Source organism: Halichoeres trimaculatus, unplaced genomic scaffold (genome assembly GCF_033239565.1).
Source record: "Halichoeres trimaculatus isolate MK-OKI-2021-1 unplaced genomic scaffold, fHalTri1.1 fHalTri1_scaffold_2, whole genome shotgun sequence".
Lineage (NCBI taxonomy): Eukaryota > Metazoa > Chordata > Actinopteri > Labriformes > Labridae > Halichoeres > Halichoeres trimaculatus.
Window position 1 is genome coordinate 38,395,150 of NW_027437180.1, and position 15,241 is coordinate 38,410,390.

Here is a 15,241-nt window from a genome sequence, read left to right on the forward strand (position 1 = left end):
CCTGTAGTCTTCGTCCTGACGACTCTGTGTCATGTGTTTGTCTCAGAGCTTGGCGTCCCGACCTCGGTGGACCTGGTGAGCTGCGAGCCGGCTCACATGGTGACGTCTTTCACCAGCGGACACATCGGACTCTACAACATGGAGACGCAGCAGCTGGTCCTGAAGCTGGAGTCGGCGGGCCCCCCAGGTAGGCGTGTGATTGGTCCGGGTGTGTGGTGTGTGTTGACCCTGTTGTTTGAGGCGTTCCTGTCAGAGACTCTGAGTCTGTGGCAGAGTCGCAGTGTGTGGCGTTGGACGCTCATGTTGTGTTTGTCACATCCGCCCCCGCACAGAGGCGCCCTGCAAGATCAACAAAGTGCTGAGTCACCCCACGCTGCCAATCACCATCACCGCTCAGGAGGACCGGCACATCCAGTTCTTCGACAACAACACAGGTACCACACAGACCCCCCAAAACCTCCATCACTGAGTCCCCGCTGCTGCAGGACGAACATTTAAAGGAACATTTCACGTTTGGTTTGAAGAGTTCAGCTTTCAACAAACTCTCTCCATAAAAACTCTGACTCTGTTTCTGTGTTTGGTATTAAAGGGTCAAACCGTGCTGTTGTGCTTTCTTTCCCTCCTCTCCTGGTTTCAGGTAAACTGATCCACTCCATGGTCGCCCACCTGGACTCAGTGACCAGCCTGGCTGTGGATCCAAACGGACTGTACCTCATGTCTGGAAGTGAGTTCCTCCTTCTCTCTGTTTGAGCTGAAGCTCCTGTGAGAGAGGATCAGGGCCACGGCGTAAAGAAAGGTTTTCAGAAAAGAGTCGGAGTAAAAACAGGAAGTGAGAAATTTAAGAGGAAGTCTGGTTGTGATGTCACAAGATCATTGTGGAAATAACTCAGAGATTTTGGAGATTCAACCTGATAAAATGACGTTATGGTCCAAATAGGTCAGATTGTTACAAGATTCAAGTTAAAAAATTATTAAAATATTATGGAGTAAAATCATAAAAATAGTGGTAATGTTAAAGGGATAGTTCAGTTTTTTTGGAAGTGGGGTTGTATTAGCTCTTTGTGACCACTAAGGACATTAGATACTGTAGAAAGTTGTCTCCTCTCCCTCAGTAAGACACAAACTGTAATCGATGGTGACGAGGAAATAGACGCTAACAGGGACAGACGGTACCAAATTCAAAGGCTATTTTCTCTGCCTACAAGAACTAAAATCTAAAAGTAACACCACAGTTTAAGAGAACGCTACATAAAATATTTTTTAAGTGCATTAAGTCTTCGGAAATATAAACATTTATCGGGACCTAACTAACTCAACTAGTGTGCTCTGTCTCCCCTCCTCCTTTCAGCTGTAGGGAATGTAAACAAGCTATGCTTCGAGCGCTGGTTTTAGCCTCGTGTAAGTTTGATCAAGTATCGTTATTCTTTTGTTTGTACTCTAAGGATTGTGAGGCAGCGTAGGAAATTCAAAATGAGTGACTCTGACAGCGACAATGAAGTTTCATTCACTTTGGAACCAAAAGGATACCTGTATGAACCGGAGCACACAGAAGAAGAGCTGCTACAGATGGAGACTGAAAGGAATACAGAGGAAACATCCGCGGACACTGGACATCAAGATGCTGAGTGTTACTGCTGCCACGACTGTTGTTGTTGTTGTTGCTGTTACAGGACACTCCAGAATTCAGAAGAGCAGGGAAATCTGTGTGATGAGTTATACAGACGGCTTGAGAGTCAGCAGTGTCCTCAGACAAATCCTGAAGAGTGTCTGTAACCAAGTTCCACTCGTGGCAGCAGTAACACTCAGCATCCGTGGGCATTGAGTCACAGCTCAGACATTTACACCACTGAGTATTTCAGACTCTGTCTTGATGTCCAGTGTCCGTGGATGTTTCCTCTGTATTCCTTTCAGTCTCCATCTGTAGCAGCTCTTCTTCTGTGTGCTCCGGTTCATACAGGTATCCTTTTGGTTCCAAAGTGAATGGAACTTCATCGTCGCTGTCATAGTCACTCATTTTGAATTTCCTACGCTGCCTCACAATCCTTAGAGTACAAACAAAAGAATTACGATACTTGATCAAACTTACACGAGGCTACAACCAGCGCTCGAAGCATAGCTTGTTTACATTCCCTACAGCTGAAAGGAGGAGGGGGGACGGAGCGCACTAGCGCTGCGCAGAAGGACACATGACCAGTTAGTTAGGTCCAGATAAATGATGATATTTCCAAAGACTTAATGCACTTAAAAAATATTTTAATATAACAATAGATAGTGATGGATAAAAAAATATAGCCGAAATGAGCGATTTTGCAGAGATTATGTCCCGCGTTGAAGCTCCCTTGCCGTGGCCCCCGCTAAATGCAGCTAAAATCAGCTGGATCTAAATAACTTCTGAAGGACTCCGAGCTGCACCATGTTTGTCTGACTGAGTATATGAGCATGCACACACCTATAAATAAGGTCCAGGTGTCAAAAAACAGGAGTTGCCCTTTAACAATGTTTTTTAATTTCAATTTTACAAAATAAGAATCAGAATTTGAAAATTTGCGATATTAAACGTAAAATAAAGATGAATGTTATTCAATTTAAAACAGGAAATACCAACCTCATGTGGAATGTTCTCAAAATTAGTAAAATATTAAATTTCATGTTCATGTTCTGAGATAAAAGTAGAAATAAAGTCAAATGTTGTCCTGAACGCTTTGAGATAAAAGTTGAAATTTGGTTGTAGTGTAAGAAACTCGTAATGAGTGACGGTGGAGTTGAAGAGACGTCGGAATGTTTAAACATTTAAATTTGTGGATTCAGAATAAAGTATGAACTTTGTGAGATTAAACATGAAATGAAGTTGTGGTAACGTTTCAGGCTAGACTCTAAAATAAAGTCTGAAAGTTTCCAAATAAAAGTAAACGGAAAAAAGTTTTACAATGTGAGATTAAAGTTGAGTTAAAGTCGGAAAGTGAGGAGTTTAAAAATGTTCATTTAACGCTAACGGCATTTCCATATTAAGAGATAAAAGCAGAAATAAAGCTGTGATGACCCTTTTCTTTAAATCTTTTTCTTTTTGTTCTGTGACCGTGGCCCTGATCCTCCTCCGTAGAGTCCTGTCCTCTGTCTGCGCTCAGAGGAGTCAGAAACCACAGAAGAAGAGTCGCTCTTTCTCTAACAGCTGTTTGTTTCCAGACGTTTTAAAGTCGTCAGAAAAAAAAACAGTTTTTTATTTTTGAAAGAATCTGAAGATGTTGATTCACACGTTCAGCAACAGTTTGATAAATGAAAGTCCTCTGTGCGTCTGTGGGTGTTTGTCCCAGTTTTAGAGGCGTGATGTTTCTTAAAGAGACAGGCGCTGAATTAAAGAGCGCCATACAGGAAGTCTCCTAACGTCTCCGTCTGTCTCCGTCTCCAGGTCACGACTGCTCCATCCGCCTCTGGAACATGGAGAGCAAGACGTGCATCCAGGAGTTCACCGCTCACAGGAAGAAGTTCGAGGAGTCGATCCACGATGTGGCGTTCCACCCGACTAAGTGCTACATCGGCAGCGCCGGAGCCGACGCCCTCGCCAAGGTCTTCGTATGACCTGAAACTGACCTCCAGCGTCTGGGACTGTGGCGCTCAGAGGAGGGCGGAGTCACAGAGACAGAGGAGGAGGGCGGAGTCAGGGGATCTGGCTCCTCCCCTGAGTGAGGACCAGGGAGCAGGATCCTGAAGGTGATCCTGACGCTCCTTTAATTTGTTGAATACCCCTCCTAACCCCTCCCCCACGCTTCGGACTCTGGCTGGCCCGGGTCTCGAACCAACACACCTCTGGACGAGCCGGTGGCTGGAACAGGAAGTGGTGACTGGATAAAACCCTCAGCTGGAGCTCTGCAGCCCGGGCGCCATGAGATGTGCCTTTTGTCCCTCGCTGCACACCGTCTTTAGGTTTTAGGAATCGTCTTATCTCACCTCACCACGACACGTTTTGTGTTTGCCCACAGCCTGAGGAGGGAGGTCAGAGGTCAGAGGTCAGAGGTCAGGACGGCCCCTCAGGAGCTCTGATGGTGACCTGTCGCCATGTGAGCGTCTCAGATCAGACCAGGAGCGTTTTCCAGACCAGGACCTGGACTCTGGGACATGTTGGCGTTCCTTTCTCTCGGTGGTTGTAAAATACTCTGGCTGTGTAGTCTGGATTAACGTTGTGTTGGTGGTTTTTAAAACCTGCTGCTGCTTTCTTCCTCCATGAAACCCCGACCAGCTGCAGACAAAGATCAGCTGACCAGCTCTCCTCCTGAAGAGGTTTTAGTCTACATGAGTTTTATTTTGACCTGATGCCAACAAGTCGACCTCGGAAACGACGCAGCGCTGGTTAGCTCCACTGAGGGTTTAAGGGTTTGAGGTTTTAAGGTTTAAGGGTTCACAGGTTAAAGGTTCAGAGACAAACGAGGTTTAAATCTGCTTCAGTGGATCATCTCACCTTCAGCAGGTAAACGGGCTGTAATCCTGCAACACATTACCCCCGTACGTCCACAAGAGGGCGCTGTTCATGACCCTGACAGGCTCAAAGTCACTCTGAGAGTCTGACAACATCACAGAAAAGATCCCTGCTGAGAGAGGGCAACAGAGGAGGAGGATTCTAAAACACAAACACTCTTTATCAAATATTCCTTACTGCATCTCTCTTTTTCTCTCTTGCTCTCTTTTTCAGTTTTTCAGTTCTTTTTTTCTCTCTCTTGCTCTCTCTTCAGTCTATTTTATTTTCTATTTTGTCATTTTTTTCTCTTTTTTCCATTTTTTTCTCTTTTTCTCTTTTGCCTCTATTTTTCTCTTTCTTTTCTCTATTCTGTTTTCTCCCTTTTTCTCTCTTTTTTGTCTCTTTTCTCTTTCTTTTTTCATTTTGTCTCTATTTTTCTCTCTTTTTCCCTTTTTTCTCTCATTTTCTTGTTCTTTTCTTTATCTCTCTTCTTTTTTATTTTATCTTTTTTCAACTTTTTTTTTTTTCTTATTTTCTCTTTTTTATCTTTCGTCTCTTTTGCCTGTATTTTTTTTCTTTCTTTTTTTCTACTTTCTTTTTCTCCCTTTTTCTCTCTTTTTTGTCTCTTTTCTCCCTCTTTTTTCATTTTGTCTCTATTTTTCTCTCTTTTTCCTTTTTTTGCTCTCCTTTTCTTGTTCATTTCCTTACTGCTCTTCTTTTTTTATTTTATCTTTTTTCTTTTTTTTTCTTATTTTCTCTTTTTTATCTTTCTTCTCTTTTGCCTGTATTTTTTTTCTTTCTTTTGCTCTACTTTCTTTTTTCTCCCTTTTTCTCTCTTTTTCGTCTCTTTTTTGCTCCCCTTTTCTTTTTACCTTCTTTATCCCTTTTCTTTCTCTCTTTTTCTCTGTTTTTGTCTTTTGCTTTCCCTCCCTCTATTTTTCTCTTTTTTTCTTTTTTCTTCTCTTTCTCTTTCTCTCATACTCTCTCTTAATCTCCATCTCCTGAGTTTACAGCCTATTGGCTGTGGTGTAGTACCCCGTACGTCCACCAGAGGTCACTGTGTCTGTCCTTTACAGAGTCACCCTGAGGGTCTTAAAGGGTCCCATCTGAGAGAGCAGGCTTTCAGCAACAGAGGAGGAGGATTCTTAACCACAACTCAATCGCCTCATTGACGTTAGTAAAAGTTGCTGTAACCTCTGAGGAGTCGAGCGGGGGGTGTTGTGTGAGCAGTTTTTCATTGGGAGACTGAGATGTTAGAAATGTCTGTGGAGCTAAATTCAACAACAAAAGTGTAATACTTACACTCACCACTCGGGGGAGCCTCTGCACCATGGAAACGTGATAATAAACCTTTGAGAGCAGGATTCAGCAGGATCAGGAAACAGCCACTGGTTTGTCTAAAACAAAGATGGCAGCCTCCTGTTAGCGCCGTAAGCTAACGAGAATAATCATATTTAGCTTAAATTTACCCATAAACCACCACAGGTCGCCTTTGTTGTTTGGACAGACGGCGATCTCCTCGTAGAACATCCTGGATCAGCTGCTTGTTTCTACCATGAACCGTTTTATTTCAGAGATGATTTTGTAAACAAACCTGTTTACGTCACTTCTGACCTCTGAAAAACAAACAAACAAAAACTTTCCTCAGTTCCTCGTTCCTGTGATGTTGTCAGAAAAAAAACAAAACCATTAGGATCAAAGACGGAAGCGGATCAGTACATGCACCTGTCGCTCGTCCAGCGTTTTAAATCTGTCCCAACCTTAAAAAACAGCAGAATGCCCCTTTAAGCATCAGCTGTTCGTCCACACACACTCCTCCTCTCCACGCTGCCTGCCTGATGTCGTGTTTCCTGCAATTCTCTGAGCGACTGCTCGTTTTTTAAAGTGGCGTTTGGTGACGGTTCGTAGAGATAGGTTTTTTTTAAGATGTTTTTTTTTCTGTTTTTTCTGGAACAGTGAACTTTCTTTCATCGGGGTTGTACGAACAAACACGTCTTCACCTCTCGGCACTGCGTAACACTTTGACTCTGACCAAAGCGTGGTGTGACGGGGCCGCCGTGCTCTCTGGGGCCCTCTGGTGTAGAAAGGATGAAGAGCAACACGTGTACAGTTTTTCAGAATCAGAGCAGATCTATTTATGAACCTGGGGTTACGGGACGCGCAGCGGGCGCTTTATTTATGGACTTCCTCCTGAGCAGAAGGATCAAATGTTTCTGCGTGACCAGTGAACGCAGAGCTGAAGGTCAGCGGCGGTGGCGGCATGAGCTCAGTGATCCTGTAAAATCACCTGAAGATGGGCGGAGTCTGGCTGTTAGGTGTACTGTCCCTTTAAACGGACCCTCCTGGTCCAGGGTCAGTCCGGCTGAAACCGTCAGACTCCGTCGTCTGTTTCCACCGTTTCACTCTCAGAGAAATGGACGTCGTGTTTGCCGATAACTTAGCGTCACTTTTCACGTGGACCCGTCGGAGCTGACGCTTAAAGCACGTCACGCCGTCACTTCCTGTGGAGTCGTCTCGCGTGAACCCGTCACATTAGGAGGCGTGGTCTTCAGCGGCCAAACGGCGAGCTGTGGCCCAGCTCTCCTCTTAGTGGTTGTTGTTGTTTAAGGCGACAGCGACGCCGACGGACTGTACATACGGTAAATACTGCTGTCCTTCCTTTTTCATCGTTGTTCTTTATTTTTCAAACAGGAAGTGAGATTTATCAGTAACAACAATAAAGAGATATGTTGGATATCAGCGTGTGTCTGTGCTGCTTTACACAAAACCGAAGAAAGGATCCACGTCTGGTTCAAGAAAGATCAGCTCCAGAAAGACCAGGACAGACCACAGCCAGAGCTGGATCAACGAAGAGAAAACCAGAGACAGCACAGGGTCAGAGGGTCAAAGGGTCAGAGCGTAAGGGAGTGAAGGCTCTGAGAGCCAGAGACTTAAAGGGTCAAAGGGTCAGACAAACAGAAGGTCAGATAGTCAGAGGGTCTGAAAGTAGGGGTCAAAGAGTCAGAGGATCAAAGGGTCAGAAGGTAAGAGAATAGGGGGGTCTGAGAGCCAGAGACTTAAAGGGTCAGAGAGACAGAGGGTCAAAAAATTTGGCTTTAAACTGTAAACACTGAAACTCAAGACACAAAGCATCAAAACATCATCTCAGAATTTAAAGAACAAAGGAAGAAAGGAAAGAAGGAAATATGATGAGGGAGGGAAGAAAGAAAGAGAAGGTTAAAAAGAAAAAAGGGAAAAGCTGTAGAAAAAAGGATGAGAGAAAAGAAGGTGAGAGAAATAAAGCATAAATGAAAGACAGATAAAAGGAGAATGACAAAAGCAAACGAAAGACGGAAAGAAAAGTTAGGAAATAAAGGTTGAAAACTAGTAGAAAAAAATGCTAAAGAAAGAAAAGAAGGGATAGGAAGACCTCAAAAGAGAAAGAAAAAGGGATGGGGATGAAGAAAGATGAAAAAGTTGGAAAGGATGATGGAAAGATTCTAAAGGGGCATAAAGAAAGTTTAGAAAAAAGAAAGGAAGAGTGAAAGAACAAAAATGAGTTACTGAAAAAGAAAGAAAAAAAAGGAGGTTGGGAGGTAGCAGGAAGATGAAAAGAAAAGGTAAGAAACAGAAGAGCAGAAACCAAAATGAAAAAAGGGAAGACAGAAAGAAAATGAGTTTGAAGAGAAATGGTTGAAAAAAAGGAATGAAAGTAAGAACAGGAAAAAAGGAAAGGAAAACAAAAATACAAAGTAGAAAGAAAGAAGGGAGGGACGGGGTCTGATACCAAGAGAGAGAAAGAAAGAAAAACATGAGATACAAAGAAAGAAAAAAGGAGGAGTAGAGATAAACTGAAGAAAAAAAGAGAAAATGCAAAAAGAAATAAAAGAGGGAGGGGATAGGAAGACCTCAAAAGAGAAAGAAAAAGGAATAATGATAGAGAAAAAAAGAAATAAATAATTTGGAAAGGATGACGGAAAGATTTTAGAAGGGCTTAAAAGAAAGTTTAGAATAAGAATGGAGGATAAGAGTGATAGAAAGAACAAAAAACAAAGAAGGGGATAAAACATATGAAAGAAAAAAGTAGTTACTGAAAAAGAAAGAAAGAAAGAAAGAAAGAAAGAAAGAAAGAAAGAAAGGGAGGAATTTGGAAGATAGCAGGAAGATGAAAAGAAAAGTTAGGAAAGATTCAAAGAAAGAACAGAGCAGAAACTGAAATGGAAAAAAGGAAAGACAGAAAGAAAATGGACAAAAAGAAAATAAAGATGAGGAAGAAAGAAAGAAATGGGTTTGAAGAGGAATGGTTGAAAATAGGAATGAAAGTAGAACAGGAAAAAGGGATGTAAAGGGAGAAAGACAGACAGAGGGGACGGGACCTGATACCAAGAGGAAAAGAAAAACAGGAGATATAAAGAAAGAAAAAAGGAGGAATGGAGAATAAAAGAAAGAAAGAATAAAAGATCATAAATACAGAGTGTCAGTATTTTCAGTTTGTCACTTTGCTCTGAAACTTGGTCAGAAACGTGTGCTGTGTGTAGTGTCACCTCCAGCCGCTGGGTGGCGGCGGAGCGCCGTAAATGAGCCCGAGCTGCCGCAAACGGAAGCAGAAGAAGTTTTCTATCTGCTGTAAACAAAGCTGGACCGACAAACTGCTAAAAGCTGCTGCTGAGGTGGAAACATGAAGGAAACTCGGTCTGAATCCCTCTGAGGTGAGAGAAAAGGGACATTTCACCGTTTTTAACAAAACTCTGAGCGAAAGCGGGTCCGAAAAGTCCCGGTTTACCGGAGTCCGCTCGGTGTGTAGCAGCAGGATGCTAAAGTTAGGCTGAGAGGAGGATCCTGTAGACCAGGGACCCTTTAGATCCACTAAACTGCTGTTTGCAGCTGGGTTACGTTAACACTGAGGTCTCACCGGGTCCATGTGGACTTAAGGAACCCCCTTAGAGGACTTTATCTGTGCTAGACTCAGGGGCAGACTCTGAACCCTCTCTTCAGGGACTTTAAGCCGTTTCTTCTCCCAGCAGAGTCCTCCAGCTGATCAGTCCGGCTCCGGGTCTGCCATGAGCCGGTCTGCGGTCTGAAAGGATGGCTGCAGAGCTGTACCCCACCAAGAAGCTGGTCTCCTCTTCCTCCTCCTCCTCTTCCTCCTCCATCCAGCAGCAGTACCAGCAGCAGAACCTGACCAACAACAACACCAGCAGCGCCGCCCGCAGCTGCTGCAACTGGCAGGGCCTGTACCCCACCATCCGAGAGAGGTCAGGGGGCGGGGCACCTGAGGGGGGCCTTTTTTAGTTTCTGCCAAGAGTTTTCGTTTTGGTTCATCCTTTGATCAAATCGTTAGTTTGTATGAGAATGAATAAATCTGGAGTTTGGTTAAAAAGTTTCTGAAAGATTTGTGAAGTTTTAGGAAAAGTTTGACTCCTGGTCTCGTTCAGAGCGGTGACGGTTGGTTCGTTTGTTAAATCAAGAGTGTGTCTGTGTCCCTGCAGAAATTCAGTCATGTTCAACAATGAGATGATGGCGGACGTTCACTTCGTGGTCGGGCCTCCGGGCGGGACTCAGCGAGTCCCAGGTCATAAGGTAAAAACCAACATGAGAGATCAGGGACAGAGGGACCTTCAGGAGCAGCAGACGCTCTGAGGGGCGTTCTGATGTGATTCCTTCTTCTCCTCTCTGTCAGTACGTCCTGGCTGTTGGCAGCTCCGTGTTCCACGCCATGTTTTACGGAGAGCTGGCCGAGGACCAGGAGGAGATCCGGATCCCGGACGTGGAGCCTCCGTCTTTCCTGGCCATGTTGAAGTGAGTGGAGCGATGACCTTATGAAACGTCCGTCTGTGCCGTCCTGTTTCCTGTCGGCTCCTTTTGTCTGAAACAAATTTTCTAGAAACGACTTTTTCCTCCAAACTTTAAAAAAAGGTGATTTTTATTAGAGGTAGACTGATATATATTCCGGCCGATATATCGGGCCGATATTTGGACATTTGTCTCTATCGGCCATTGGCCGTATTTTCTTTTAAAAAGCCGATTTTTGATCCGTTGTATAAAATGACGCAATTTTTGATCAGGCACAAAAAAGATGAGCACCTCAAACTTGTGGAACCACTTGGATACATTACATACTTTTGTTCAAATTATATAAATAAGTTTAAATTTCTTTTTTGACATTTTAAGAAGAGTGTGAATGTTTACTACTGCTTGTTACATTGTGTGTTTACTCAGACAAAATATTTCATTGTTTTGAAAGCTGAATAAATGTTCAGAGGACTGGACACGACTTGTTGTAATAGATTTCTTTTAGTTGCTCAGAAATTGCTGCGTTTCACAAAAATGTGATAAATATATATTTATTTAACAATCGGCCTGAATATCAAATTGGAAAAATCGGCTATGCATATCGGCATCGGCTGCCCAAATTTGGAAAGCATCGGCATCGGCCCCCAAAAAACCCATATCGGTCGACCTCTAATTTTTATAGAAAAAACGTTTCATGTGAGAATCTAACGTCTATCTGACTCCGCCCCCTTCTTCCTCAGGTATATCTACTGTGATGAGATCGACCTCTGCGCCGACACCGTGCTCGCCACTCTCTACGCCGCCAAAAAGTACATTGTGCCTCACCTGGCCCGGGCCTGCGTCAACTTCCTGGAGACTAGCCTGAGCGCCAAGAACGCCTGCGTGCTGCTGTCGCAGAGCTGCCTGTTCGAGGAGCCCGACCTGACGCAGCGCTGCTGGGAGGTCATCGACGCGCAGGCCGAGCTCGCTCTGCGCTCCGAGGGATTCTGCGACATCGACACGCAGACGCTGGAGAGCATCCTGCGGCGGGAGACGCTCAACGCCAAAGAGATGGTGGTGTTCGAGGCGGCGCTGAGCTGGGCCGAGGCCGAGTGCCAGCGCCAGGACCTGACGCCGACCATCGAGAACAAGCGCCTGGTGCTGGGGAAGGCCATCTACCTGATCCGCATCCCCACCATGGCGCTGGAGGACTTCGCCAACGGGGCGGCTCAGTCTGGCGTGCTCACGCTCAACGAGACTAACGACATCTTCCTGTGGTACACCGCCGCCAACAAGCCCGACCTGCTGTTCTGCACCAAACCTCGTAAAGGCCTGTCCCCGCAGCGCTGCCATCGCTTCCAGTCCTGCGCCTACCGGAGCAACCAGTGGCGCTACCGAGGACGCTGCGACAGCATCCAGTTCGCCGTGGACAAACGCATCTTCATCGCCGGCTTCGGCCTGTACGGCTCCAGCTGCGGCTCGGCCGAGTACAGCGCCAAGATCGAGCTGAAGCGCCAGGGCGTGCCCATGGCTCAGAGGATCATCAAGTACTTCTCGGACGGCTCCAGCAGCACCTTCCCGGTCTCCTTTGACTACCCGGTCCAGATCGAGCCCGACACCTTCTACACGGCCAGCGTGGTGCTGGACGGGAACGAGCTCAGCTACTTCGGACAGGAGGGCATGACCGAGGTGCAGTGTGGGAAAGTGACCTTCCAGTTCCAGTGCTCGTCGGACAGCACCAACGGCACCGGGGTGCAGGGGGGGCAGATCCCAGAACTGGTCTTCTACGCCTGATTCGGAGGGTTTGGGGGGACCACGCCGCAGAGATTCCACCAAGACTTTTATTTTGGAGGGGTGGAGCTCTCAGGAAGCTGTGCAAGGAGGGAGGACTCCTGGATCCACCGCTGAGCCGTCAAGACCTGAAGACGAGACTGAAGAAGACCTCACACCCCTCACATCACCTCTCCGGTTCTGGAGTGGGTTTCTAGTTTCACTCTTTGTTTCTGTCCGAGCAAGATTTTAATTTCAACTGAAACCACTTCAGAGAGAGACCAGGGTCACTCTGCAGTCTGTGAACCGGGTCAGTCAAAGACCCAGCTCTTCAGATCCTCCTAGTAGCTCATGAAATGATCCTCACACTCAGAGATTAAAACCAGAGAGTGAGATCAAGACTTGTCCACAGAGTCCCTGACGTCTTGTCAAAGTTTCATCTTGTGTGTGAAAACGAGTCGCCGTGGAACACATCAGGATTTACCAGGAGTGCACAAGATCAAAACCTTAACGACAGATAGATCCAGACCACGTGCACTCATGGAGGGGCTTGTTGTCAGGGTTATATCTTGTGTGTTCAGTGTGATTTCTCTTGTGCTCAAGAATATTTTTTTCCCTCAAGTTCATAACTCGTGATCCCAACAGTTATATCTTGTGCATTCAAGATGATATCTTGTTGTTGTACGTGATTGTGCACTGGGGATGTCTTGTGCCCTTGAGAGAATTTGTTTCCAGGGTTGTATCATGTGTGCACAAGATGATATCTGGTGGCTCAAGGCAAAATTTGTGCACTCAGGATGATATCTTGTTGTCAGGGTTTGTTGTTAGGTTTGTATCTTGTGCGCTCAAGAATGACAAGTGATTTCAAGATAATTTCTTATGAGCTCAAGATGATAAGTTGAGTGTACAAGATACCCTGAGAGTTCAAGATAAAGCATTTTGTCCTTGAGGTGATATCTTGAGCGCTCAAGATTATAACTTGTGTACTCAAGATGATATCTTGCTACTTGAGGTAAAATTTTGTGCATTCAGGATGATATCTTGTTGTCAGGGTTTGTTGGAAAGTTCCATCTTTTGCGCTCAAGAATAAATTGAGAGCTCAAGATAATGCCTTGCAAGCTCAAGATGATATCTTGAATGCTCATGATAACATGTTGTAGCTTAAGGCGATGTCTTGGTCAAGATCATGCTGTGTCAGCTCAAACGTTATCTTGTTGCTCAATATATTATCTTGAAAGCTCAAGATAAAATGTTTTGTCCTCGAAGTGATATCTTGAGCGCTGAAGAACAATTAATGCAGTCATTAACTCTGATCTGAAGAATAGTATCTTGTGCCCCCAGCAGGATTGTATCTTGTGTGTGCAGGATAAAAATTGAGTTCTTAAGAGAACTACATTTGTGTTCCAGATCGTAAATTGTGCAAAAGATCAAAACTGTGTTTGTAAGAAAATATTTGGAGCTCTGGAGGTGAATCTTGTGCCATCAGGATGATGAAATGCACTTAAATGAGCGTGTGCGGCAGATAATCACAGGATGAAGTAACTTTAGATAAAATGATGACCTCTGTCCAGTTTCCATCAGGACTTGAATGAGTCATCAGATTGTTTCTGTGACCGTGGCTCCACTCAGACTGACGGTTAAAGAAGGACAAACAGGAAACTGAGCTGAAACCAGTCGCTGGAACAGGAAGTAGTTTTGGTTTTCTTCACCGAGGTGAAGCTGAGGAGTTTTTACTTCCTGTGTTCACGTCAGATCTTCTGATTCCTGCTGTTACTGAAGAACTAACGGATGAACTTTGACCTTTTGTGACCTCTGCAGTCGTCTGCTGTTTCTGATGTGTTGTTTTGAAGCTGACCACACTCCTCCAGTTTTTCTCCCTCGTCTGTTTCTCCTCCTCCTGGTGCTCTGATCTCTGAGGCAGCTCCACCGAAACGCAGGAGGCGTTTTCTTCTGTTTGGGGTCTGAAGAATTCTCTGTATAAAGACGTTATACTTCAAAGTCGTCTGGACCCTGGATCAGGGTAAAAAAATGAAGCTGTGGTTTGAAAACGCCGGAGTCTCCATTTGAAAGGACATTTTACCCATAATCCACCTGGAGGTCAGCGCGGCCAGCCTGCAGTTTAAAAGGTTTTAACTTGAACGGTGAAGACACCACTTTACAGACACTGTCTACACTTCCTGTGTTTTATTTTGAAAATCCTAACCTCTGATTTGTACCAGAGTCTAATTTAATGTTTAGTAATCGTTTGTGTGACGTGTCCTGACGCACTTCTTTCTCCGCTCTTTTACAAACAGAAGAAAAAAAACAGTTTTATATGATTCTATACTGAAGAAACTTATTTTTGGATGTCTTTGTTTCCTGTGGTTGGATGTCAGCCTGAATGTGCGGTGAGGCGGCGGCCTTATGAATGTGCTGTGGTGAATAATTTGGAAATAAAAGGTTCACTCTGTTTGAAGTTTCTGTTTTGTCATAAACAAGCATCCAGTTCATGAACACACGTCTATAAGCTTCAAATCTGTTACTTTTAATTTTTACAGTTTGTTTTAGACTTTCACTTCAATTTCAGCTTCATTTCACACACTTTAAAAACCTTTTTTTTGCTTTATTTCAGTTTTTCTGTTATTTACTTATTTTTTCTGAAAGCTATTTTAAGCATTTTTAAAATTTATTTTTGTTTGATTTTTTTTTCTTTGAATTACAGGAAACTGCTCAGTGATGAGATGACAAAAAAAAAAAACTCAAACTGATAATTCACACTGAAAAGCACAACAACTTCTGATATAAAATAGATAATAAAAATTAACTTTAAGTAGATGTAGATGAGCTGCAAATAAATACAAAAATAATCAAATAATAAATAAATACATAATATATATATATATATATATATATATATATATATATATATATATATATATATATATATATATATATATATATATATATATATATATATAAATACATATTAAGTTAATCAGGGCTGAATACACCAGTGTCTGGGGAAAAGATACACAAAATGAAATTAAGGCCCCATTTTCTTCCTTTTTCTTTTTTAAAAAATAAAACAAACAAAAAAACTTTTCAAAATTTTGCATGTGTGGAAAATGTCTACAAACATATTTTTTTATTAGGCTTCATGTTCTCTATTTCTAAATAAAATTCAAAATAAAAAATAGTTTTAGGTTTGAGAATTCCAAAGTAAAATAAAAAGTCTGTTTATTAAGTGAATGGTAGCGATATTGATTTTTTTTTCTTTATTTTACGTGTTTA

At 43.6% G+C, this 15,241-nt stretch overlaps 2 protein-coding genes across 4 annotated transcripts in view; both read left to right on the forward strand.

Annotated features, from left to right (window-relative positions):
- strn (striatin, calmodulin binding protein) overlaps positions 1-4,901 on the forward strand; it is a 48,610-nt gene extending 43,709 nt beyond the window's left edge. For both annotated transcript variants that reach the window (XM_074696107.1, XM_074696115.1), the window contains exons 15-18: positions 47-187; positions 333-434; positions 638-724; positions 3,407-4,901. In XM_074696107.1, coding sequence (XP_074552208.1) covers positions 47-187; positions 333-434; positions 638-724; positions 3,407-3,576 — 500 coding nt within the window. In that variant the 3' untranslated portion in view covers positions 3,577-4,901. The remainder of the gene's footprint in view (positions 1-46; positions 188-332; positions 435-637; positions 725-3,406) is intronic.
- A 3,653-nt stretch (positions 4,902-8,554) lies between these two features.
- On the forward strand, positions 8,555-14,414 carry btbd3a (BTB (POZ) domain containing 3a). 2 transcript variants are annotated; one of them, XM_074696265.1, is made up of 5 exons: positions 8,555-9,138; positions 9,451-9,684; positions 9,919-10,009; positions 10,110-10,228; positions 10,963-14,414. In XM_074696265.1, exons 2-5 carry the CDS (start codon positions 9,515-9,517, stop codon positions 11,993-11,995), a joined length of 1,413 nt encoding a protein of 470 aa, XP_074552366.1. In that variant the 5' UTR covers positions 8,555-9,138; positions 9,451-9,514; the 3' UTR covers positions 11,996-14,414. The 2 variants fall into 2 exon arrangements, with proteins under 2 accessions (XP_074552366.1, XP_074552359.1); XM_074696258.1 differs by having other exon boundaries at positions 8,557-9,138; positions 9,454-9,684.
- Positions 14,415-15,241: the final 827 nt, after the last annotated feature.

Coding starts and splice junctions, on each gene's coding strand:
- btbd3a (XM_074696265.1), top strand. CDS start 9,515: ATGGCTGCAGAGCTGTACCCCACCAAGAAGCTGGTCTCCTCTTCCTCC. Junction 9,685..9,918: donor TACCCCACCATCCGAGAGAG/GTCAGGGGGCGG, acceptor GTGTCCCTGCAG/AAATTCAGTCATGTTCAACA. Junction 10,010..10,109: donor AGCGAGTCCCAGGTCATAAG/GTAAAAACCAAC, acceptor CCTCTCTGTCAG/TACGTCCTGGCTGTTGGCAG.